General features: G+C 54.7%; 2 protein-coding genes and 1 long non-coding RNA gene across 4 annotated transcripts in view; 2 read left to right on the top strand and 1 right to left on the bottom strand.

Annotated features, from left to right (window-relative positions):
• Positions 1-26,061, top strand: part of LOC101286834 (guanine nucleotide-binding protein G(s) subunit alpha) — a 103,695-nt gene that overhangs the window by 13,879 nt on the left and 63,755 nt on the right. Inside the window, exon 1 of one of the 2 annotated variants that reach the window (XM_033410282.2) lies at positions 23,336-23,468. The exons of the other annotated variant lie outside the window; for it this stretch is intronic. Coding sequence (XP_033266173.1) covers positions 23,426-23,468 — 43 coding nt within the window. The 5' untranslated portion in view covers positions 23,336-23,425. Of the gene's footprint in view, positions 1-23,335; positions 23,469-26,061 lie in introns of those variants that run through there. 2 annotated transcript variants of the gene reach the window in all.
• LOC117197650 (uncharacterized) lies at positions 920-15,080 on the bottom strand. Its single transcript, XR_004478391.2, has 2 exons — positions 3,189-15,080; positions 920-3,088 (listed from the first exon to the last, which is right to left on the bottom strand). It is a non-coding gene; the product is annotated as an uncharacterized LOC117197650 (long non-coding RNA).
• The window catches only part of LOC101282939 (neuroendocrine secretory protein 55-like), a 57,007-nt gene continuing 53,646 nt past the window's right edge, over positions 22,701-26,061 (top strand). Inside the window, exon 1 of the mRNA XM_012537653.3 lies at positions 22,701-23,468. Within this exon, the coding sequence (XP_012393107.1) occupies positions 22,701-23,426 (726 nt within the window). The 3' untranslated portion in view covers positions 23,427-23,468. The remainder of the gene's footprint in view (positions 23,469-26,061) is intronic.

Here is a 26,061-nt window from a genome sequence, read left to right as displayed (position 1 = left end):
CCAGAGCCCTTGGCCTCGCCGTCCTATTCACCCAAGGCCTCTTCTGCCCGGTACCCTGTTGCGGAAGGCACCCAAGCCCGGATGGCATAACTCTTGGGGCAGGCAGAGGGGCGGCCGTCTCTGAGGGCCCAGCTCCCCAGCGCAAAGCCACTGTGGACCTGGCACCTTTCCTGTGGGGCCCCCACAGCTCCCCTTCCCCAGCCTGTGGAGCCAGGCCACAGCCTGTGAGGTCCGCAAACGGGCCTCAGGGGTCCTCGGGCCCCAGGAGCTGTACATCAACTACATGCTGCCATTGGGATGGGGGGGTCAGTTTCTCAGAGGAATCTGTCTTAAAGAATTCACGGCTCTACTGGGAACAAGGTGTCTTCCTACTGCCTCTTCTCAGTACTCCCTGGGGACACGTCCTGCCTCAACACCACCCGCCTGTGCCCAGCGCGTCCCAGGAATTGCCGGGAAGCCACTCTGCACTTGTGACACATTCTTCAAGTTCGGTTGCCTTTTCCACACCCTCAAGTGTCTGAATCTTTTTGTTCTGCCCATCCATCCATCCACCCACCCACCCACCCACCCACCCACCGATCCAGCAATCACCTGAACGCCTGTCTGGCTCTACGTGTGCCCTTCGGGGTTCAGTGTGGTTGGCAAGACGGGCATTAAGGAAATAAACATACGATTCCCTGCTGTGCTGAATGCCATGAAGGAAAAGAGCAAACTGTACCAAGAGAAATGGCAGCGAAACTGACCCGACGTGGTCTGGGGTGGCGTAGGTGGGTTTTAGGCTTCCCGCGGGACCCCTAAAGCATCGACCATGAGTTAGGGGCACACTGGGAAGGGCCGATAGGGACGAGTGCATATACACAGGTTACACGTGCGGAGCTAAGCTCGGTGGAGAAAGAACAAAGACAAAGAGACCCACCTATTCGTTCTACACAAATTTATTAGGCACCTACTTTGTGCCACGCGTGGAGACAGAAGCTGGAGAGCGTAACAGTCCGCGTGGCGGAGCTGGCCGTCACCTTGGGGCTCGGTCTAGAAGAGGTAGGAGGCGTGGGCAGCAAACAAGCACCCAGCAAAGGAACCGAGACGAGAGGGGCTGTGACGCTCAGCGAGGGCTGGACGGTCAGGGGGCTTCCCAAGGGTGGGGAGGACTGGCCAGGCCAGGTGGGCAGCCAGGGTGAGAGCGAGGAAGACCCCCAGGAGGGGAGGAGCAGGCCAGGTGCAGGCTGAAGAGCATCGGGGGCCTTTGGGGAGCTGCAGATGCTCAAGACCAAGGTTGGCATGGCTTTTGCGTTCCAGGCGGTGGGGAGACACCAGAGGCCTGGAGCAGCGGAAAAACAGGCGGGCTTGCATCTCGATGCCCACTGGCCACCACGGGGCGGCTGACCGCGTTGGGGCCTCCCTGGGGGGAGCAGGCAGACAACGTGGCCGGCCGGCCTTTCCCTCGTCCGAGGGCCCACGTCCCGCCTCCTGAGCACACAGCCTGTGGGTGCAGCACTCCTAGAGCCTTCAGGAAAGCCTCCGCCCAACCCTCTGAACCAAGCACAACAGGATTGGGGGGGGCCCTCCGGAAGGGTCCTTCACGGTCACTTCCCACAGGGCTGTGCCTGATGCCCCCTCCCGGCCCTGCCAACACCGGGGCCCAGACGGACTTGGACCTCCCTGTCCGCACCCCAAGTTCTCACACGATCATGGACCAAAGACCACGCCCCAGCCGTTCAACACGCACGTGGAAACCTGCCTCCCAACCGCCCGCTTCCCCTCCCAGTTCGAAGGCAGCACCGTTTACTTTGAAGAAACAGCCTTTGAACGTGGGCTCGGCAGCAGCCTCAGGGCACCCTGGAAAGGAAGAGAAGCGGATCGCGGCTCTGCCACCGTCTCACGCATAACGGCAGCCTCGACATTTCACTTCTGAAGGCTTTTCTCGGAAGGTTCTGTTGCTGCCTTGATTTGAGTGGCGGGCCGCGCCAACGATGTCGTCCTGCGTGCGGACCCGAGGAGAGCCGTGATGACGCCTCCCCCGCCCAGCCAGTGCCAAGGCGAAGGAGACCCCGCGCAGTACCGAACAAAAGCTGCAAATCAAAACGGGGCTGGCAGCTCACCGCGAAGCCAAGCAAAAGGCCCGTCCTTCGCGGCCCCAGGAAGCCCTCCTTGGCCCACGCTCCCGTGTCCCGCCCACCCCACAGGCCAGCCTCCACGATGGGTCCACGCGACTGAACGTGGGGGCTCTCGGCTGATGGGGCTGGACATCCTGCCTGGGGACAGTCGCTGTGGCCTAAAGAGAGTTAGAGACCCGCAAATGTGGCCAGAGCTGGAGGGGGGAGCCTGGTGCGGCCAGGACGGGAGTGACGCCCAGGGCTCTGTGGGGCGGGGAGCTCTGCCCTCCAGGGTGTTGCTTGGGGGCCGGAAGGCCACAGATCTGAGCAGCCCAGCGCCCCGGACACACAGGGACGGAGGGACAAGCCCGTGGCTACCTCAGCCAAGGTCACTACATCCATCAGGCTCGTTTACTATGCAGCAGTACAAAGTGTTTGCTCTAGGGCTGTGCCGCTGTTAATTTTTTATTTTATTTTTATTTTTAAACAGATGGTCTATAGTTTCCTGCTTATCAGCTGATACGGCCTGGCAATAAACTGGTACAGTAAATCCTCTTGTCTCAGGTGGCTACGGGCCGTGGGGTGGCCACCATGAATTAATCAGACCATCTTAAAGAAGTCCCATAGTGAACCTAAGGTCAGCTGTGACAAGGTATTTCTAAGAGGCAACTTGCTGGGCCTTTATTCAAAGCTAGACGTGACCCAACTCTAACCTGCAGATCATGCAACATGGAAACCCTTAAGAACAGGCAGGTTCTGGTGGAGGGTGAAGACCACGCCTTACCTCCCGAGACTGTGCATAAAATTCTGTTTTCTTAGCAAACCTTTCCTTCAGAGGGCGAGCTTAGACTCCCATCAAGGAGGGGCTGAAGCACTGAGGTTTCAAATCAAGGAGGTGGCATTATGGAGGTTCAGGGGTACCACACAGTCGTGTCGGGGCTTCAGAGGGGGGACACCGCTGCTGACGGCTCCAAGGACGCTCGAGAGCAGAAAGGCTTGGGGTAGAGAGAGAGAGGAAAGGGGGCAGAGGGTTAACAGGGTGTAGGCAGCCCCCATGCACACCCCACAACGCCCCAAGGACACACTCGGACAGACCTTTGACTTGGTGTCCTTCTTCTAATGGCCAAAACAGCCCTCAGGGCAACGTATATTTACGGGCAATCTTTAGGCTGTCGTCCGCTGCTGATTTAAGGGAGAAGCGGTCATGGTTTTGAAAATGGGGCCCCTTTTCAGATGAAGGGGAGCAGGTTGTTAATGAAGTGGGTTGAGTCGAGATCCCCCAGGCCTTTTTTGTGATCTTAGACAAATCACCTGCCTGGAGTTGACTCCTTCGGGGCCCTAGCCAGGCTCAGAAGAGCTTCTCTGAAGCCCATCCAGTTGGCCGGAGGAAGAAGTTGGGGCTGCGAGCTCCTGCTGTTTCTGCGGAGCAGGCACGGGGGTGGGGAGCCCTACCGTGTGGCGCTCGGGATGGAATGACAGAGCTGGTGGAACCCGTGGTCCCTGCACCCAACCATGGTACGGACAGGGAAAGCCACGCGGGTCGTGTCACTTACCTGTGACCACACAGCCAGGTTCAAGAGCAGGTCCAGGAGGTGTCCAGGGTGCGGGGGCCGCGGGAGCCCCACCCCCGGTGTCTCCTGAGAAAGGGGCACGGCCAGCTGGGTTACTGCAGCTGCGCCATCTGCTGGCGGGGGCCTGGGGCACTTTGTGCCAAGGCTCGGGCCCCCGGGAAGGTCAATCACCCAGAGAGAGCAGGACGCCGGGTGGGGCTCCAGTGGGAGCCTGGGGGTGTCCCAGAGACCCCTTCACAGTGGACCCGCAACACCAGACACCCACGCAGCCCACCCAGCCTGCTGTTCCCGTCAGGGGACTGGAGAAGCAGCTCCCAGCACTGACCCTCTCTCCAGCATCGCTTTCCTCACTGGTCCAAAAACCCCAGAAAACCCCTGTAACACCCTGGCAAGAGGATGAAGATGGGTGGCCCCTTCAGAAGGGGACCGGTGGGAGGGAGGCATTGCCGGAGGCTGGGTCACCGTGCACACTGGTTTCGCCAGTCTCGGCCATCTCCCCAACGAGGACAACCTCCCCACCACGTGGGCTCCAGGCCAGAAGGAACCAGCTCCGAGGACAGGCTGAGCCCAAGGGCTGAGGAAGGGCCCAGATGTACCAGGGACCCTCTTCTAAACTGTCAAAAACAAGGACCCAGAGGGAAAGCCGCCCTGAGACTGGCCTTGGCAAGCAGACCCCAGCCCCCCCAAGTCACCTCTGACCCCTCTCATGCGCCCACCAGCCGTGCTGTGAGCCCCCCAGATCATCTCAGACACTCTCCCCGCCAACTGGTGGCTCCGGCCAGGCCTCATCTGGACTGACTGGTCCCCCGCTGCTCCTTCCTGCCTCCGACGATCTCCTCCGCGGTAGCAGGAGGCTTTGTTTTTTCCTTTTGGCCGCCCTGGGTCTTCACTGAGGCACGCAGGGCTCTCTAGTTGCAGTGCACAGGCTTCTCTATTTGTGGCGTGTGGGCTCAGCAGTTATGGCGCTCAGGCTTAGTTGCCCTGCGGCATGGAGGATCCTCCCGGACCAGGGATTGAACCCACGTCCCCTGTGTTGGAAGGCGGATTCTTAACCGCTGCGCCACCAGGGAGGTCACAGCAGGGGGACTTTAGGAGGCGTGGGTTCAGACCACGGCTTAGACCCCTCAGCCTGCTGCCCTCCTCTCACGCCCGCCCCCCCACTTCCTGCAGCCAAGCTGGACTCTGCTGTCCCTACGGCCCATGGCCAGCTCTTCCCACGCCAGAGCCTTTCCCCAGCTTGTGACCCAGCAGGCTCCTGACTCAGTCCAAGCTCCATCTCAGACCCCTCCCTGGAGCCCCCTCATGCCCTGAGAGGCATTCAAAGGCAGCAGCTTGGAGAGTGAGCTCTGGAGCCTGACCCACCACCTGACTTCCAATCTAGGCTCCCCCATTTGCCAGCTGTACAGCCGCAGGCAAGTTACTTGACCTCTCTGTGCCTCCGCTTCCCCGTAAGGTTACAAGACTAAGTGAATGAATGTATTCTCCTCGTGTCTGGGAGAGGGCAGGCACCACGAGACACATCAAACTAAGGGAAACAAACAAATCAGGAGTAGGGCTTCTCCACAAAAAGACCGAGCATGGGGCAGGCTGTGTGCTGACAGCCAACCCAGCGCTTCTCCCACAGGAGAAACGGGAGAGGAGGGATCTCCGACTAAGCGTCCACGGAGGTGGCCCCGAAGGCCCAGCCGCAGGCATGGCTGCCGTGGCTCCTTCCCAGGGGCCTGGACAAGCAACAGAGAAGTCTGACCTGCAGAGGACAAGGAGGAAACTCTGCACAGGAATAGGAATGAACTCAAGGGCTGCCCGCCGCCAGCCAAGGGCCCCAGGGGCCCCAAGAGAACCCCACCCTCAGCCCGGCCCCCTCCGCTTCTCCTTCCCCTGTGTCCAGGAGCCACACCCAGGTTTCGGCCCTGCCCTGGCCTCCTCAGCACCTTCCTGAGCCCCCGCCTGGCCACAGCCGAGAGGCCCAGAGACACACAAATGCCGGTGTAGCCGCGGTAACTGCCCTGACCCTGTGGAGTGTCTGTTCAGGCTACGAAGCGGCCATGGGGAGAAAACTGGGCCACCTCGCTGGCCCCATGGGCCTGGCCGAGGCCTGGTGAGGGGCTCGCTGCCCCCTTCCGTTACCTGCTCCTCCCCAGGCTGGGCCACTCAGGGCTTGTCCATGAGCCCAGGTCTCCCAGCCCAATGTCACGGCAAAGTCAAGGAGGCCCCGGCCAGCAGCTCAGAGGCTAATTCTGATGGCCCTCGTTCCTTCTGAGATAATAATAGCTCCACTTTACTGCCGGAGGACAAGTGAAAATGCCTACAGAGGCCAGGCCCTGCTCGGCCTTGAGTGACGGAGCCAGGTGACGGTGCGGTGGCGGGTGTGAGGCTCGCCGACAGGGGGCGGCCACCCCCTCAGCTTCGGGGGCCTGTGGATGGCAGGCCCCAGACACCCAGAGGCTCCCTTAGGCCAAGAGAAATCAAATCTCCAAAGCTTTGGTCAGATCGCCTACTACCAAAATGCTGGCGGCTATCAGAAGTCGGACCTAAAAACATCTGTGCAGTCGAGACACAACCCGTCCCTGGGTGGGCTCAGGCCCGGGGGCAGCTTCCACCGCCACTCTGGGGTGGCGGGTGTGCACCGATGAGGTTTTGCTGTTGACGGTAACAGCGACGCTTAGCGGCTTGGTCTCCCAGAGCCCCGGGCCTTCTGGGGGAGGGAGGAAGCGCCCGGGCAGATGAGCCGTCGCCCAGGGGCGTGGGGTGGACCAGGGTAAGCCTGGTGCTCTGGTCTGTTTGACACCCAAAACCAGGGGCCTGAACCACAGGCTGCATCCGCATCCCGTCCCTCTGAGCTGGGGGCTCAGTCCTGCCAACCTCCCACCTCCAGACCTGTCCTGGGCACGTCCCCTGGCCCCTGCACCTGCTCTGCATCCTCACCTGCCCTCCTCTGCCTGCCAGGGCCTACCACTCACTCACAGGACCCTCCTGCTACCTCTTCACATGCTGGGCTTCTTCCCAGACACTAATCCTGCCCAGCTCTCCCGACCAAATCTAGCTATGGTGAAGTGGTGTCCTCCAAATCCCCCTGCCCCTCTACCCTGCTGCCGACTGGGCTTCCCTTTGTCCTGGGACATTTAAAAATATCTGTCCAGCCTTGGCATATAGAACCCAATACCCCCAGCTGTCTGAATACCGGGGCCTCACTCGGCCAGCACATGCCTCCGCTTCCAGTAAACGCGTCAGCTGACCCAGAACGCGGGGTCGGCCGAGCCCTCCGTCCCCATCCCGCCACTCTTCGCTTGGCTCCTGCATCGAGTGTATTGCCAGCTTGAGCCCATTCCTGGCCCTACAAGGAGAAGACAGGCGCGGGCTGGGGGCCTCTGAGCCATCTGCGTGCCCGTGACACGGAGCACATGCCGGGAGCATGGTGTGATGTCTGCCACAGCTGTCCCTCTCTCCCTGGCTTCCAACCCCGATGGGCCCCGTGGCCCTTGTATTAATATAGCACAAAGAGGACCGGCAGCTGGCCGTGGCAAAATCTTTCCACACGGACGGTGACAACTGACATCACACTGATTTGGGGCCCGTATGTTCCAAACGGGCATTCTTTTAAATAGACCATGGCTGCAACCTGCCTCGTCACTGGAAATGTGTCCACCTTTGCTTTGGGAACTGGGGACATCTCCAGTGAGCAATCGGGGGGCCGTTCAAAGGGAACCCAAACGATGGGGGGTGGCTCTAGGAGCCTCCTGGGGCTCACAGCAGCAAGGGTCCCCTCCCCTGGCGAGGGTCCCCTCGGTCTGTGCAGTGATTAAACGCCCCATGGGGAAGAGGCAGGGAAAGCAGGGCCCGTGACCTTGACACGCTCTCCCCAGGGGCATAGGAGGAGGGCGGCTTCAACAGACCCCAAAAGAACTCAGGAAGAGTGGGAGCAATGAGATGATTTCTGGGATTTAGACGCTTTAAAGGCCGCTGGAGAAAAGGCTGGGGGTGACAAGGGAAGCAGGGCGCCGGGGCTTATGCCACACAGCTGTGCTGGGGCCCTGGACCTCAGCTCCACCTGCCTCATCGTTGCCTCGGAGCGCTTGGAAATTCCCATTGCAACTTTACAAATACACATGTGAAAACAATATTCAGCAAAAGTTTGCTGAGGGCCTAGCGCGCACCGGAACTCTCCGGGCACCGGTCAGTCTGTACAAGCAGCAGAGAAGCGAGCAGGCCCTGGAAGTCCACAGCACGACGGGTCCACTCCCTGCACGCCCTGGACTGGTGTCAGATGTCCCTTCCACCGATGCAGACCTTTTAAATTTAGTGTTTAAAAATCCTACAATGAGCCCTGTAACCCTCCAGCCGACCCAAGGAAGCGCAATCGGTAACCTTATGGACTAGAATCCCCTGCTCCCCTGCCCTGCCCACCTTCTCTGCATAGGCAACAAAGATGTCAGCTGGGGTTTATCGTGTGCTTATCGTGAACATCACTGCGGTTTCCTCGTGCATATACTGCTTGCTTTTGAACTTTATGAAACGCGGATCCTACCACGTCTGAATATGGACTTTTAGGCACGGGCTCTTTTCTGGCATTTTCTGGCAGCCAGTCGAGAACAGAGAGCACGATGGAAGGAAAGACCCCACTGCTCCAGGGAATTCCCGGAAAAGCCCCGAAGGACAGGAGTGGCCGTGGCTCTGAGGGGAGAGGGCGGCCCCGCGAGAAGCCGGGCGGGAAGGAAGAGGGGCCCGAGCCCGAGTGGCCGCTGCTTGCAGCACGGCTCTGCCGAGGCCAAGGGCACAGGGTGAAGCCTCCCGGAGAAGCGTGTTTCTTGGCTGCGTCTGCAAACAAAAACATGCGAAGTGACGGCAAATGTCACGGTAAAGGCAGAGCGAGACAACTACATCTGTCGATTTATTATTAGAAGGCAAATGTCATGGAAAGAAAATCCGCCCCGAGCCATTCGGTCCTGTTGAAACTCCACAGGGTGCAGCTGGCTGGAACCAGAATCCTTCCCACCACGCCTCCACTAGGAGCGGCCTTACTCCATACTGGGGTCAACTCTAATTTGTCCCCTTTGATGGCAAAAAGTCACTGGAGAGGGAGACAGGAAGACCACCTGTCTTCACAGCCTCCCTGGGGTCCACGTGAGTATGTGTCTCGGAGAAGAGGGCGCTGGACTAGATCCAGGCGGTGGCCGAGGCGATTCTGAGGGGCACGAGGCAACAGAGGGGCTGTCCGTTTTAGAGCTACTCGCTGATCTTGGCGTGTATTTAAAAAATACTCAGCCACAAGCTAAGTGACGCTGATATAATTCTCCTTTAAAAGCAAACTCATTTACGAGAAGAAAGCAAGTCGGTTTAAAGAAAACTATTATGTGCTTAGAGGATGCAGATATGGCAAAAATCGTGAAGGTAGAACAGAAATAAGCGAACTCTGAGCACAAATGATCTCGATGTTTCTAAGGCTGTAAATTTTCTCTAACTTCTAAGGTACTATTGAGCTCAGAAAGTTCCGACTATGTTCTCTGCCTAAAAACGGCCATTGCACACAGCAGGCCGGCCGCCCAGCCTGGACTGAGCCTTCTCTGCTCGAGGCCCTGTGCTTCGGGGCGTTTCCATGGCTCTGCCAGCCCAGAGCCCGCCCCCTACCCACTGCAGCTGCTACCAAAGGAAGCCCCAACAAGGGGGGTCGCTGGGCTCAGCTCGCGGTCATGAACCCCAAGGAGCCCCTGGAGAAGCTCCTGTTTCTCCTCTCCTCAGTTTGTTCTTTTCCCCAAGTTTCCACAATGACTTCAGAAAGAAACACAGATGAACAAATGTCACTCTTCGTGTAGGCAGTTCACCCAACTTAACAGGTGCTCTCAATGGCAGACCTTGCTCTCATCACATACAAGTCTATTTTAAAAATACTTGAAATGGGAACTGACTCTTTTAAACATGTTAAAAATAATTATATTATTGTTCACTGTATTACCTCATTTATTTATTTGTAGTGTCACATTATTAATAACAGTATTATTATTATTAAGGAAAAGCCAGGTGCCTATACAGCCCAGTTTGCCAGGGAAGTCCTGCTTTACCTGTCATCCCAGTATCCCCCCGCAGTTAGCACTGCCTTGCACACTCAAACGTGTCCCGGTTGGCTGACAAATGATTAGGTCACCCTAGTTATGCACCATGACTAACTTGTCTATGTCTGCAGTGAGTAGGGTGGGAAGCAGGGGGAGGACAGAGACCTGGATTTCAAAGGCTGGAGGGCATTCTTTAAATTGTGGCCATTCCCAACTTAAACTGTCTAGATCCGGGATTAGGACAGGAGGTCTACCGCTCAGGTTCAAAACAATCCAGCGATGAGGGCTGCAATCAACAGAGCGCAGCAGAGCTCTCCACCCCGAGGTAGTGGTGTGAACGGTGCTGTTTCTAAAAGAGCTCAGTTACCTTCAGGACTAAACTAAAAGTGGCCTCGACCCCAGCACACCTGGCCTCTCTCTTCTCAGATCTTTCAGTGAGGTTTCCCGCCCCTTGCCTTCGTGGCAGATCTCTGAAACGAACTTCACTGAAGTTCAACGTTTTTTCTTGACTGGTTAGAGACAAGAATGATGAACCCAAGGTCACAGTCCCAGAGGCCCAGCCCCGAGCCCTCACTCCCAACCCAGGAAGGTCTGGGTTCTCTGGGTCAGAGGAACGGGGTGGTGTTGAGATTGGGGACACATGCACCGCTGGTGGGGACGAACTGGTGGCCTCGTACTGAAGGGCGGCTGAGCCAAAGCCCTGTGTCTACCTGGGACCCAGCAGTCCCACCGCTTGAGATCGACCCGAGAGAAACCCCTGTGAACGCACACATGGAGCAGGTGCCGGGACGGGGGGCAACGCTCTTCCAACAGGGACCAAGCACACGTCAACACGGAGGTGACTGTCAGTATCTTCTATTCAGACCAGGGACAACGGGTGACAATCCAGGAGCCAGGCAGCTTACGGGAACCAGTGCAGAAGGGTCTCTAAGATACGGGGCCAAGTGAAAAGCCACAAGGTGGCATAGACGCTGCTTGTGTTTCTTTTAAAAAGCCATTTTTCTGTGGAAACTAGCCGGTAACCTCAGGGGGATTCGAGAGGTGGGTTATGGAGCCCGCGGCTGGTGGAGGGTCACTAAGGCAGCCTTTAGCCTTAGCTCTAGTTAGTATTTTTAACTTCTTATGTAACGCATCTAATTCCTATGTTCCACGTCTAATTAAACATTAAATTTTTAAAGTAATGGCTGGGAGAAGCTGCTAATATACCACGGGTCTCATGGAGTAGACATCCTGAGAGAGGGTCTTGAGGAAGATTAACTTGCCTTTCTTGTACCTAATTCCCGTATCTGAGGGACGAGCTTTAGGTAGTAACTGGTGCTTTTGGAGTTGGCTGGGTATTTGAATAACTGGCAGAAAAAGAGAGCGTCGCCAAACAATCTTCGCTTTAACCGCGCCCAAGTCCTTCTTCTGGCTGCCGTGTGGACTTTGCCAGGCTTGATTACTAAGGGCCTGGTATAGTTCTATTTCTAGCTTCCCAACATTTGTAGCCGGCTCTTGCTTTGCTCTTTCTTTAATAAGGAGCCGGCAGAACGTCAGTTCTAAAGTGGATCAAGAAAAGAATGTGAAGCTCTGAACTGTCCATTTGGGTGCTGACAAGAAATAGACCTGGAATCAGGGGGCTGACATCCGAGCCCTTGGCTCGCGTTCAGTGTCTCCGTGAAGGCCCCCAGTTGGCACAGCGAACCAAGCACTGAACCCGGACCACAAAAGATCCCGTCTGAGAGACGGCTTTGCCACTAGCTGGCAGGTCCCACCCGCCTCTAAGCATGTTTCCTCACCTGTACAGCCAAGAAGCTAAGATTTGATCTCCCAGGTCCCTTCCAGCTCTGGGACAGCTTCTGTCCTCCATCGGGGTGCCCCTCCCTGGTACCCCCCTTAGCGCCAGATTCCTTCTGCTCCCACGGCTGCCCTTCCATCGAGCTCCAGACCCATGACCTCTTTCTGCCTAGTCGACTCCTCCTCACACGTGGTCCAAAGGCACTTCTAACTCCACAGGTTAGGGACTTCCCTGGAAGTCCAGTGGTTAGGATTCAGTGCTTCCACTGCGGGGGGCACTGGTTTGATCCCTGGTCGGGGACTAAGAGCCCGCATGCTTCGCAGCACGGCCCAAAAAAAAAGACCCCAACCCCACAGGTTAGTTAGAATGGCCGCCTCTCACCCCACTCACCCCATCAGAACTCGAGGTCCCATGCCCCCTCGAGCCCAGGGAAAGGCACTGACTTCGGCCAGTTCCGCCAGGTGTCTTCCTTCACCCAGCCAATGCCCCACATCCATGCTGCTGCCAGGCCTTGTTGGTCAACCTCCTAAATAACTCTCAAAGTCGTGCTCCCAGCCACCACCATCTCTCTGCACCTCAAATTCCAACCCCCTACCCCGTGGCCAGAGAGACTTTTGAAACCGACAACCTGATGACGGCACCTCCCGTCCATCAGGACAGAGGTTTCCCTGTTCAAGACACAATAAAGACCGCCTTTCGTCCTGCCAGGCCAACGAGGCCCTGCGTGGCAGCCCCTGCCCACCCTCCAGACCCAGCTCACTCTGTGCCCCAGTTCCGCTGACCTTCGGCTGGTTCCCCTAACCCGTCATCCTTTTCACTAGAGGGCTCGTGAACGCTATTCCTGACCTTGGAACTGTACGCCCGACCCCCACCCCACATTCACCCTTCAGTTCACAGCTCAAGTGTGCACATATCATCTTCCCAGGAAAGTATTCCTGATGTGCCCAGATCGAGGGCAGCTTCCTCCGCCATATACTCTGAAAAAAAAAAAAAAAAAAGGCACGTTTCTTTTCCAGTGCCCTTAGCTCGAGTCGGGCTGTAATGAGAACCTCCTTCACGTGGTGATGCATTGTTTCCAGATCCCCAGCTCTGGGTGGAGAGACAGGGTCGGAGAGAGCTCACCTTCATATCCTGGTGCCTAATACAGAGTATGGCCCATAGTGGGTACTCTGTGCATTTCTGTAGATCAAACTATGGCTTCTAAGACCTTCCATCGAGAGGCCACAAAGAGCTCATACAGCTTACTATCAAAAAAACAAACAACTCAATCAAAAAATGGGCAGAAGACCTAAATAGACATTTCTCCAAAGAAGACATACAGATGGCCAACAGGAATGTGAAAAGATACCCAGTATCACTAATTATTAGAGAAATGTAAATCAAAACTACAATGAGGTACCACCTCACACCAGTCAGAATGGCCATCATCAAAAAGTCTACAAATAACAAATGCTGGAGAGGGCGTGGAGAAAAGGGAACCCTCCTACACTGCTGGTGGGAATGTAAGTTGGTGCAGCCACTGTGGAGAACAGTATGGAGATTCCTTAAAAAACTAGAAATAGAGCTACCATATGACCCAGCCATCCCACTCCTGGGCATACATCCAGACAAAACTATAATTTGAAAAGATACCTGCACCCCTATGTTCACTGCAGCACTATTTACAATAGCCAGGTCATGGAAGCAACCTAAGTGTCCAATGACAGATGAGTGGATAAAGAAGATGTGGTATCTAAGAGGCCACTAAGAGACAAGACCCAACACGACTGGCCTCTCCCACTTTCCGTCAGGCCCCTTCTGCCTCGCTGGGCTCCCGCCAATCCTAACCATCACCCTCCTGCTTCTTCACCTTTACCACCACCATCAGTGACAGCTACCCTACCACTGACCGAATGAACTCTCATTGCAGCAGCTCAGTACCAGTATGCTTGCCATCAACCACTACTAAGCAGTTCCTATTTCTTTCCTCATGTGATCACCTCCACAACCCTGGAAGGAGGTTTCTTTGGACCCTAGAAGGATCTTATTTTGCAACTGTGGAGGCAGAAGACCAGACAGGTAATGCCACTGGTTAGCTATGAAGCAGAAGGAGGCAAGGTGTATATTCAGCCCAGCTGGTCCCAAATCTGGCTTCTTCCTTCTCATCCCAACTCCCTCTGTTGAGTTCCTCTCATTGGATACCATCTTGTTTCCTTTTAGAACCCACCTAAATACTATCAGAGAAAAGACATTAAGAGAAAAGCCCTTTAAAGAAAGAAACACAATGAGGATGCGCCACTGCACCCATCTCATTTAGAAAAGGAGCAAAGATTCTTGTCTCTCACATACTTTCAGAGAACATGGCGACACACAAAGGAAGGGTGAAGAAACCAAAAAAAGATGAAAGAATAAAAACACCAATTTAACTAAACGATAAGGCTAACTAGAAGACAAAAGAATAAACGAAAAATTATTTTAAAATTTAAAAAAGCCCAGAATTACCAAATATCACAAAACTGTGGAGTCGGAAAGGACATGAGTTGGAAGTTCCTGATTTTGAGATTTCAGACAATGCTAAAATTTCCAAATAAATATGGAATGCCAACCTGGGTTGCCACCCAGTTTTTCTTTTTTTTTAATATGCTAAGTAAAGTCATTTAAAAAACTAAATAAGGGCTTCCCTGGCGGCGCAGTGGCTGAGAGTCCGCCTGCCGATGCCGGGGACACGGGTTCGTGCCCCGGTCCGGGAAGATCCCACATGCCGCGGAGCGGCTGGGCCCCGTGAGTCACGGCCGCTGAGCCTGCGCGTCCGGAGCCTGTGCTCCGCAACGGGAGAGGCCACAACAGTGAGAGGCCCGCATACCGCAAAAAAACCCCAAACAAAAGAAAAAAAAAAAACTAAATAAAAACCAAATTTAAAAACAAAATCTTAAAACCAGAAAACCCATATCACTATCTATTGTCACTCAAAAAGAAATGACACTGAAATACCAAAAGGTAGGATGCTTACGCAGCCTCCATCTCAAGGACAGTCCCTTCCCTGAATAAATTTAACCTGATGAAAACCCCACTACATCATCTTTATTTTTCTCACTTCACTGCGCATTGGCATTTGGCAACCACCGACTCAGCTCAAGTCGCTCCCTTGTGCGGGATTCCCTTCTACAAAACCCTCCTGCAGCAACCTCCGCTGAGCGTTGGCCTGCGCAGGCTCCTGGTTGCCTCATAAAGCAACCAATTCTAACGGTAGCAGAATAGGAGAAAAATGCACAGAAATCAATACCGTTCCTATAAGCACAAGAGAAACAGCCTGAATATAATGATGAAAGAGGATCCATTCACAGTAGCAATAAACACATCAAATACTTGGGAAATACATGATATATATTCACATATCAAATTCCACATATATACATCAGAATTATATAAAGAAAACACAAATCCTTAATGGGAGAAACAGAAACTCAAACGAAGAGAGAGACCATACTTCCGGCTGAAGGCTAAACACAGAAAAAAATGACGCTATTTCCTAACTTATAGATTAAATGAAATTCCAGTCAAGGCATCACCAGGGTCATTACGGAACTTGACAAGAATGATTCTTAAACTCTTCTTTCTTTTCTTTCTTTTTTTTTTTTTTTTTTGCGGTACGCGGGCCTCTCACTGTTGTGGCCTCTCCCGTCGCGGAGCACAGGCTCCGGACGCGCAGGCTCAGCGGCCATGGCTCACGGGCCCAGCCGCTCCGCGGCATGTGGGATCTTCCCAGACCGGGGCACGAACCCGTGTCCCCTGCATTGGCAGGTGGACTCTCAACCACTGCGCCACCAGGGAAGCCCTCTGAACCACTGCGCCACCAGGGAAGCCCTCTTTTTTTTTTTTTTTTTGTCTGTGCTGGGTCTTCGTTGTGGCGTGAGGGCTTCTCTCTAGTTGTGGTGTGCGGGCTTAGTTCCCCCGCGGCCTGTGGGATCTTAGTTCCCACATGGACGCGGGGATCGAACCTGCGTCCCCTGCATTGGAAGGCAGATTCTTAATCACTGGACCACGAGGGAAGTCCCGAATCTTAAATTCTATAGAAAAATAAATGGACAAAACCATCAGAGGAGTCTGAGATAATACGCAGTAAGAAGATTCTTGTCCCAGCAGATCTTAAAATATAGCATGAAACGATGATCATTCAGGCTGTAAACCAACTAAACCAATGGGGAATGATGCCACAGCCTAACAAACACGGCAGAAGTAAACTCGCTACCAATAAAAGACACAGAAGCTGCACTACGCCACCGCTGTCCTGAGGACAGACTGATGTTTTTCAAAACCTTCCCATCCCAATTTGGAATAGGAATTTCAGAGTTTGTTTTTTTTTAAAAAAACTAATTAAGTAACATCAGAAAATTTCAAAGTGACAAAGATGAAGATTTCCTGACAATCTAGAAAAACGTTTCGTATTCCCGTGTGTTTCGTATTCCTGTGTTTTGAATTCTTAGGGCCATCTCAAGCTCCCACCTCCGAGGCTGTCCAAAACACAATTTGAAATTCCTTAGATTCATCTTGTTCTCTAATTATGAGTGTGAGGGTGGGGTGGCGGAGGTGCTGGCAGCGGGCGCCAGGGAACCTTCTGGGCTCCTTAGTCAGGGGCTGCGGCCCACCGGCCCAGCACCCAGCAGGCCCCACAGGGCCCTCTTGCTGTTCTCGGCTTCCCAACTACACGGATGGTTCTCAAGGGCAATTAGGCCTGAAGTCCTCATTTGCCGCGAATCAATCAGACCTCAGCAATTTGGAAAAACAAAAGTCTTGCTCTTCCTTCTTCCCTCAGGAGTGGAGAGGTGGGAGGAAAATAACGGCTCTTTTACGAAGGAGTTTCTAGACCAGCAAAGGGAAAAACTCCCAATTTACAATGATTTTTAGCCAAAAAAAAAAGTATGAAGGTGGGAGGCTCCAGAAGTCGTCATCACCAGACAATAGTGAGTTTTCATTTCTGATCTGAGAAGACCTGTTCTTTTTTCTTCTAGTTTTGTGACATTTTCTTTACCTTGGGTGGTTCATGTCTAACTGTGGGCCCTCCTGGGACCTGTATTATCCTGGCAATGGAGGTGACCTTGTCCATCATCTGCCCCAACATCTCAGGACTCTCATGCACAAGAGAAGAAGCGGGGGGTAGGCCTCCGCCAGAAGCAGGAAGCAGAGGTCGGTCACCTGGCCCACACCTGGCCGTGGACCTGCTGAGAGGGAGCTGACCCAGAGCATCCCCTTCCCTGCCTAGCTGACAGGTCCCACAGCCTCGGGGTGCCACAGACCCTCACACCTATGGGGCAGGATGGCCCTTCCCCGACTGCCACTGGGAAAAACAAAGCCGAGAGCAAGTAACAAATACCTTAGAATCCTCTTCAAGTCAAAGCACTGCCACGATGAATGAGGCTGATTTCCCCAGTTATGAGGACGGGCTGATTACAGAGCCCAGCATCATTTGTCCGAAGATAATTGCCTCAATTCTCCACTTCACTTTGCACATATAGAAACAGTCGCAATCTACCAAAGCCTCGGTGACTAGATATGTTAAATTGGTCTAATCACATCTTGAAGAGCTTGGGCTGAAAGGACAGCTCCGAGTGCCATCCTGAACCAGGACACCAGCGAGCCTCTCTCCCTCGGCCCCGCTGCTGCCTCGCTCCCCCACAACGTCTGAAGGGGTGAGTCAGACCCTCAGCAGAGAACAGAAAAACAACTCTGAGGCTCTCTGTCAATGTCTAGTGGCCGTGGGCCCGGGTGGACAAAAGCTAAACCACACACCACAGGATGTTCCCGACAGCCGAGTGGTCCTCTGCAATCAGCAGTGTTTTCAGCCACTGCCCACCAGCCTCAGGAGGGGCAGCTCTGCAGGGCAGAGGACACAGCTGACACCAGCACCACCGGGGCCATGGGCAGCACTGGCCACGAGAGAGCACCAGGCAGGCTGGAGCAGGGCAGGTGACAGAATCCAGGTGCCATTTCTCCAGGACAGAGCCAGGCAGAGGGCCAGAGTCCAGGGTGAACCAGGGACCACATCAAATGAAAGCTTTGGCTCTGAGAGCCAGAGCCAGAGCAGAGGAAGGGAGGCACCGCGCCCCAGGAGGACCTGCCCACCCAAGCTTACATTCTGCCTGGGGGAGGGGCCTTCCAGACACTTCCTGTTGGATTAGGAGCCTAGAAATTGCTCCTCCCATGACAGGAGTAGGTAGGTAGGCAGGTAGGCAGGCAGGTGGGTGTTGCGTTGGTAGGATTACCTCGACAGCGCACAAAGCCAAGAGAAAAGAAGGGCCACTCCTGAGAGGAGGACCCCAGCAGCTCTGCACAGGGACACAGGTCACTTCTGATCCTATCTCCCTTTAAAAACGAAGGGCACAAATAGAACATTGTAACCCCAACAAAGGCCTGGACAGAAGCCAGCCATGTCAAAGAGATGATGATTTCCCCCTATTGTTTGCTTCTGGCTCTAGACGGCACAGCCCCAAAATCACAAAGTCAGGAGCCCGGGCTCGTCGCCCTTTCTACTGGTGAGAGCTGACAGATACCAGCGCCGTCTGAGTGACAGCGACGTGGCGCCCCAGAAAAGCAAGCCAAATGCTCTTGTATTGTACCCAGACCTCTGGGGGGGGGGGCAGGCAGCAAGGCAATGCCAAATTCCCAGTGGGCTTGAGCCTTTCTGGCTGATTGCCACAGTCAGTGGTGGGGAGCACGTCATATTCCCTGAGTTCATTTCTACCCAAAGGAAAGTTTGAAAAGCTCTCCGTCTCTAAAATTAGTCCTTATCAATGACTGTCCAAAAACATGTGTTCAAGAGTGATTGTACCCACTTGCCTGGCGGAGCAGAACCAAACTTTTGTGTCTCATCTTGGAAAACGTGTTGGTGCCGAGGGGACCCATGACAATGGCCTGGCGAGCCTTTTGAGAATTCACGTGAGTCATGTCTCCCCCAGAGTGACTAGAACAGGGCTTCGCACACAGTAGGCATGCGGGAACAGGTGGCTTGAAAGCACTGCTCTAATGGGCTTCAAAAAAAAAAGAAAAGAAAACCTCAAAGTCAGACGAGGTAAAAGCCCACCTTTCAGAAAACCACCAGATGTAACCACCTGACTGTAGCCACCGTCGGGCAGCTTCCCTCCCTGGTTTGTCTACCTGGCGAGGATTTAGAATGTGGCACCTGTTGGCAATCCACTCTTTAATAGTTGGAGGCATTTCACATTGACATGCATGTTGTCAGATGACAGGGGTTGGTCACTTCTCAATCACCTCCGTCTCCCCACGATGCCTGGAAGAGTGTCGTGGTCACAGAAGTGACTCAACGTGAGGCTGCTTAACAGCCAATTTCATTGTTAATTTCCGAGGCAGCTCCGGGAGGGGAGGCAACGAGGCCCGATACAACTAATAGACAGAGACGGATTTCTCTGCTTCAGCAAATGAGCTGCGGAGCGGAGAGTCACAGAGCCCACCCTGGTCACAAAAGGCCCACCGCTGGCCGAGCCTCCATCACTGACACCTGTTTGCTCGTGTCCTGAAACTGCCACCCAGACACTCCTTCCTGCCGCTGAGCCACCTGCACTTTCAAATGCTTCTACAATAGAAGCCGAGTCGGAAGAGCATGTCCATCAATAGAGCCCCCAGCCCCTCTCCCACGGCCTCCAGAGCCCTTTCATGGAACCAGAATCTGATTTGAAAAGAACTCGGTGAGCGTGGAGTTCTAATTCCACCTGGCTCAGGAGTCCCAGGGAAAACATCTCTAATATGTGGTCACCTGTCCTTTGATTTAACGCCGCTTCTGACGAAGAGCCACCATCTCCTAACAGCCGTTCCACTTCAGAGCCCTAACTGTTGGAATATCCTTCCTTGGGCTGAGCTGCAATCTGCCTGTTGAAACTGCCTCCCATAGGTTCTAATTTTGCCCTGCCAAGCCACATAAAATACATCATAATGCCTTTTCCACAGGACAATCCTTTAAGGGGCTGAAGACAGTTATTCTTCACAGTTCGTCCAAATAAGACCCTGATCGTAATGAACTGGAAGCTGCGCTTTCCAGTCCAATGGGTCCAGGAGCCTCCCTCTGGCAGAGCCCCGCCGGTGATATACGTTGATATATGTCCGCACTTTATTTACCGCAGACAGACAGAGCCCCTGGTTCCTTCGCCTGGTAACAACCCGAGGCCGTTCATCACCCACTTGCTCCTTTTCGAAATTCACTCTGCAGCAAGCACTTTTAAAGTCATGCACGTAATGCATTTAAAGAGCGCTTTCTGCACAGAGCCAATTGCTCAGCCCCGGCACTAAGTGCGAGATGGAACAGTATTTCAGCGACGTTCTCCTGCCCCCAGAGCCCGTGTCGAATGTACGCCAGAAATGTATCGGTAACTATACATGACTGGGGCTCTAAATGCAGTGCTTTGTTAAATGTTCATTTGCTGATTAAAATGCATCTTGCAAAGAAACTGCATTAGTAATGCAGAATCTAGTCCAAAACTATGTATTATGTAATGCACATTTTCTAATAATGCAGGCAGTCTCGGTGTATCTATATTAGTGGATCGGCTCCGGGCTGCCAGCTCCATTATAGGCAGAAAGCACTCCTTTTGCAAAACGAAGTACTTTCTTATGTACACTAAAGAATCATAATCCACCTCGTTGCTGACAGCTGGCATTTGTCTCCATTGAAAGGGCATTCAGCAGCACCCACATATTCCTGAGTTTTTCCCAATGTGCCCCGAGAACCACTTGAACGATGCCTTTATGTTCCACTCACTGTCAGGGGGGCTGAGCTGATTGAAGAAAGCAAGTGGGCGGGTCAGTGTGAGCAGAACCTTTGGAAATGTCTCAGGTTGGGGCTGAGAGACCAGGATTTGAGATCTGCAGCTCCAAAGGGCCCTGTCCCGTGTCCCCTGATACCATCCATATGATGACTGGAGCCATCCAGACACCTGTGATAATAAAACCCTTTCAGTCACTCTGCAAAGTGGTAAAGAGGAGAGCACAACGAGAATGCAGATGTCTGTCTTTTTACGAGGTTTGCAATCAATCCCACTTTATTACACCAATCAGTATTTTAATGCTACAAACTAACTCGAAGAAAACAAGATGCAAGATAGACACAGCCAAGAAGACAGGGCAGGAGCATTCAAGACCATCCCCAGCGAAGATGCAGAAACAAAACCTCCACATGTCAAAACAGTCGCTAGGATCTCACTAAGGTCTTAACTCTGGGTTCAGCAGCTCTAAGGCAGGCATGGTGCACAAGGGATAAGGGTGAGTCACACCACACTGAGGAATAGCTGTGGGTGCAGGACACTTCGGCACCAGGAAGCAGTGCCAGGAGGGGACACCTGGTGGACCACCTCAGAAGGGAAGGCAGAATTACCTCATGGACTCTTCAAGTGTCCCCCATGTTGACTCAAAGACAAGAAAAACCACCTGTCGCACCTGTAATGCCTTGTTGTTGCTTCCACAGATTCTAGGAAGATGGTTTTGCCCTGAGTTATACCACCGGTGGACCTGTCACAAGGGCAAAAGTGATGCTGCATATTTTAACGGGGAGGGCATGCACAACCCAGAAGCAGCAGTCAGGTTACAGGTGGAACCCCAGAGCTTCCGAAGCACCATCCTGCCTGAGCAACGACCACTCCACGGATCCCCCTCCAGGAGGACATGGAGCTCATTTGGTTCTCCAGGGCTGAGAAAGAGATGGACTCATTTCCTTTGGGGTTCAACGACATGACCTAGGGTGTCGAGGGGTCCCTTAGCCCTAATGCTCTGGTTGATCCAATAATTTTCTCACTAGAATGCACGCCGGGTTAAACAATGTTGGTGGGTAAGGAGGGAGTCCTGAGTGGTTTAATGCTCTGAGTAACAGCAGATTAATCCTAAGTATCCTTTCCTTGATGTAAGATTTTCTTTTCTTTCCTTTTCTTCTTCCTACTCTATCTTCAGCACCTAGAACAGAGCTTGGCATGTGCTAGGCACTCAACATTTGTTGAATGAACTCACTTGTTGAATGAACTCACTTCGTTGAAAACCTATCTATGAAAAGAGCTTTGAGTGGTACCCAGCGGTTTCCTTGATAGCTGATCGCCCTGCAGCGCCCCCCAGGGGCAGACAATTGGCTGCACCTACTGAAGAGCACAGATATTAACTAGTGGTTCCAGCTAATTAGACTTTCGGCACATGTTCTCAGCTAGAGCTCAGGGTGGTCCACCAACGGGCTTGGGGACGTGTAAACCATCACTCCGTCTGTCTGTGGGGGTCCTTCTTAGGGAAGATGCTCATCTATCCATTAGGTAACTAATTAGTCTCTTGAGACCGCATTGGTGGTTGGGGGGATTGGAAACTGCTCAGATTACGGTCACTGTACCAGGTCTGCCAAAGGTGATCTCACGATTAATGATTGCCTGAGGTTACCATGCTCACACTATTGAGCCCCTGGAAAATGCCCGGAACCGCACCGTTAATACTGACGTACAGAAGCTCATTCCTCCGGAATATCCGCAATTTTGCGGTCTGGTTTTTAGCTGCTTCGGGCTTTGTTCAACTTATCGATAACCCTGGAGAAGCTGGGGAGCGGTACGGACCCCACGGAGAACCCATGCCTAGCTGCGCAAGCACTCTAACCTGTAGCTAGCTCGCTCGCTCGCTCGCTCGCTCCTTGGCACCCGCCAGGCCCCCAGCCGCTCCCATCGCCCAAATCCTTTCAAACAAGGTTCCCTCCTGCCACCTGCCGGCCCATTAGGGTCTACGCCTCGGGCTCGGCGCCACTGCGCAACTCACGCGGAGCCGCCCCCGCCTCCCTACTGCACATGCCCGGCAGAAGTCCGGGCGCGCAACTTTGCAGAACCTCTCCGCCCCATTTGTCTTCGCCTCAGTCTCCTCTTTCCTCTCCCAGGCGAGAGGACCAGCGGAGGCACCTCTCCCCGAGTCTTAGGCTGCAGAGTCTAAGACTTAGAGAGAGGAGCCTGGGAGGAGATAGACTTTTTCTCCCCTTTTCCCATCCCTTCTTTTTGCCCAGAGAGGCAAATAGAGGCGCGGAGCTTTAGAAAGTTGAGTGGTCAAGAAGGTAGGTGCTTCCTTTTTCTCCTCGCGCCGAGGTGGGGCTGGGACCTCCGGACCCAGCTTCTTAACCTCGCGAGGAGCACCTTTTCCGGCTCTAGCAGCCGATGCTCTTCGGAGCTGCTCTCTGCAGAGCCAGAGGGTGGGTCGGATTCGCCGAGTGTGTGTGAGGATGGATCGCAGATCCCGAGCTCAGCAAGGGCGCCGAGCTCGCCACAGTTACAACGATCTGTGCCCACCCCTAGGCCGCCGGGCAGCCACCGCACTCCTCTGGCTCTCCTGCTCCATTGCTCTCCTTCGCGCCCTCGCCACCTCCAGCGCCCGCGCCCAGCAGCGCGCGGCTGCCCAGCGCCGGAGCTTCCTTAACGCCCACCACCGCTCCGCCGCCCAGGTATTCCCTGAGCCCCCCGAATCCGACCACGAGCACGAGGAGGCAGACCTCGAGCTCTCCCTCCCCGAGTGCCTGGAGTACGAGGAAGAGTTCGACTACGAATCCGAGACCGAGTCTGAAATCGAGTCGGAGACCGACTTCCAGAGCGACCCTGAGACCGCCCCCACCACTGAGCCCGAGACCGAGCCCGAGGACGAGCGCGGCCCCGTGGTGGCCAAGCGCCGCACCTTCGACCAGTCTCTCACTGAGCGTCTCAACGCCCTGAGGTTGCAGAGCCCCGACGCCTCCCCGAGTCGCGCGCAGCCCAGCACTCGGGAGTCTGAGAGCCCCAGACAAGGGGAGGAGCCCGAGCCCGAGGACAAGGATCCGAGGGACCCCGAGGAGTCTGAGCAGCCAAAGGAGAAGAAGCAGCGACGGCGCCGCTGCAAGCCGAAGAAGCCCACCCGCCGCGACCCATCTCCGGAGTCTCCTTCCAAAAGGGGACCCATCCCCATCCGGCGTCACTAATGGAGGACGCGCCCCAGATTCTCCTTGTTTTCTTTGACCCAGGTTGGTGACCAACCGCTAAACTGGGGAGTCTGGGGTCGGTGCTGGAGCGGTGGGAGGAAGGGAGGGAGAAGCAAAGGCAGGTTAGAAGGAAGGCGGGAAGAGAGCGGGCTCAGCTAGTTAGCCCTGGAGGCGGGGGCGCAGGGCGAGCTAGGAAGAGCTCCGCGAATCTCCCCCGGGGCACTGGCGGGCGCCCGGGTGGCCAAAGGCCTGTTGGCCAGAGGGGCGGCGGGGCGCTCCTCGCGCCCCTCGGGAGACAGCCTGAGGTCTCCGAGCTGGTGTCCAGGATGCACGACTGAATTCCGGGAGCACCCCAGGTTTCGAGCTGCACACCCAGAAGGCACGGGTAAGTACTTTGTTTTACGTGCTTTTTTCCCTCCTAGAGTAAGTAGTCTCAAACCAGTTGGCCTTGGCGGGTGCCCGAAACGTGGTTCGGAGGTGCTCGCGCCAACTTTCAGAAAGCAGAGCCGCCCGGCGGTAGCGACACTGTTGCAATGTGCGAATACTAACCAGGCTGGGATTGGGCGACAACTCCGGAGACTGCCGGCTCCCGGGGAAAGTTGCGCGCGCACGCGCGCGCCGCTTAAGACACTCGGAGCCTAGAGCCCAGGTCCCGTCGCTGTCAATTTGGAGCCGCCGGACCTCGGCGCCAGTGCCCCCCGCGGCTGCGCGCCGGTCCTGGCCGCCAACGCCCGTCTCCGGGCGCTTGCGGGGCCGGAGACCGCAGCAAAGAGCGTGCGCACCTGCCCGCACGCCCCAGAGCCGGCCGGCGGTTCCCCACGAGTCACCGGTGCTTGGAAGGCAGGCAGAGGAGGTACGGGAGTCTTGGGAGGTGCCCAACGGGCTACCAGGGTTGGTGGCGTGGGCTTGGTCACGTCGGGGCATCGCCAGCCTTTTGGCGCAGCTAGTCTGGTGGCGGGGCGGGGTGCAGCTTGGCTGGAGAGGTCCCGGGCTGTTTGCGCAAGGGCCTGGGGATGTAAGAGAGGGGCCAAGAGGTCAGCGAGGTGGTCACGAGCGGAAAGGTAAAGCGGAACAAGGAACAAGGTGGAGAGGGAGTCGCGCCTATCACCAGGGAACCCTACAACGCGTCCCCAAAGAGCGCGGCACCCGCCGAGCTGGGGAAAGGTGTTGGATCCGACGCAAGTCCTTGGGCGATCGGTCGAGAGGGGCAGGAGCCGGCGGCTACGGCAGCCTCGAGGAGGGGAGGGAAGGGGAGGGGAGGGGAGGCTGCGCGCACCGGCCATTTTCAGCTCCGGTGGAGCTAAGTTTGGAATCTGTAACCTGGAGGCGAAGCTGCCCTGGTGTCGGAGCACAAAAACGGCCTGAATCCGGTAACGCATCTTCGGTGCGGAAAGTGTGCCTTTCTCACCAGTCCTGGGGGAAAAGACTGGTTAGTGAAATGTATTTACAAAACCTCACCCGATTTGGAAGTTGGCTTTATCTTGGTGCGCGCGCGTCTCGTTTGGCGTTGGTTTGAGCTATTCTGATGAGAATGATTTGGGGGGGGGGGAGTGAAACGTTTTGAGACTTGAAAAGACGACGGGTCAGGTTCTTAGACTCCTAAGATAAGGTTGCGGCCAGAAGGAACACACGTTAAAGGGTCTTCCTTCCAGGTCTCTTCCCTGGGCAAGGCGTCGCGGAGCCCCAGAACTTCTTCTGGGCTGCGGCGCTCGCTGACTAATGGCTGTTGGATGCTGTTCTGGTCTTCACTAGTAAATACCGGGAAGGGGGCTTCCCTGGGCAGCGGGGAAATGTCCAGAAGTCTGGAGACTGCCGAGGACTTGTAGAAGGGTCCGGTGCGCCCTGGCTTTGGCTTGAAAGCGTGAAAACTGCCTAAGTGAAATGGGGCTCCCCAAAGCTGACATTTCTACTTAGTGTAAAAACAGCGGTTCTGTGTTCCTTTCCGTGGCATTAAGTGTTCTGTTTTTTCTCTGTTAACGTCTTAGCAGCCCGAGTTCACCCAGCAAAATGTCTCTGGTGAATAGGCAAAATCAGCCAGGGGTGCGGTTGGCTTTTTTGGTGTGCTTTTCTGTGTGAGGGCTGCCCTCACAGGCTGGGGAGTTTGGGGGGACCCGTTTTCCTGCAGACCTGGGTTTTTCATTGGAGAAATTAGCATATCGCCTTGTTGCAGGATGAATATACAAGTTTTTTTTTTAAGTCGTCAGTGCCTAGCCCACACCTGTCACCCCAGTCTTGGGCTCTTTTTTAACCTGAAGCCTGCATAAGGAGAGGCTGTCTTTCTTAACAGTAACCAATATACCAGGTTAGTTGTTGCGGGGCGGGGGTGGGGGGGCCCATGTAGGAACACACAGTTTGCCATCTTTCAGACGCTCCTCCATAAGCTACATGATTGTGAAAACCTGTTACCCACCCCCACAGCCCTCCCCCACTCAGTTCCCCTCCCCCACCCCCTCTCCTTCCATCCTGATTCCGGGGTGGAAGAGTCATTAGGCACATACACAACAACTGAGGAGCATACCAAACCCCTATGACCAGGACTCACCCCATGGAGAGGGAGTTTTGCTACAGAGACGCTTCAAAAAATACTCTTTCTACCTAAGGCACTGGTGTTTAGCTGCCTCTCTTTTCTAGAGGC

The sequence above is a fragment of the Orcinus orca genome, chromosome 16, assembly GCF_937001465.1.
Source record: "Orcinus orca chromosome 16, mOrcOrc1.1, whole genome shotgun sequence".
NCBI classification, from domain to species: Eukaryota; Metazoa; Chordata; class Mammalia; order Artiodactyla; family Delphinidae; genus Orcinus; species Orcinus orca.
This window is presented reverse-complemented; position numbering and strand designations above follow the sequence as displayed.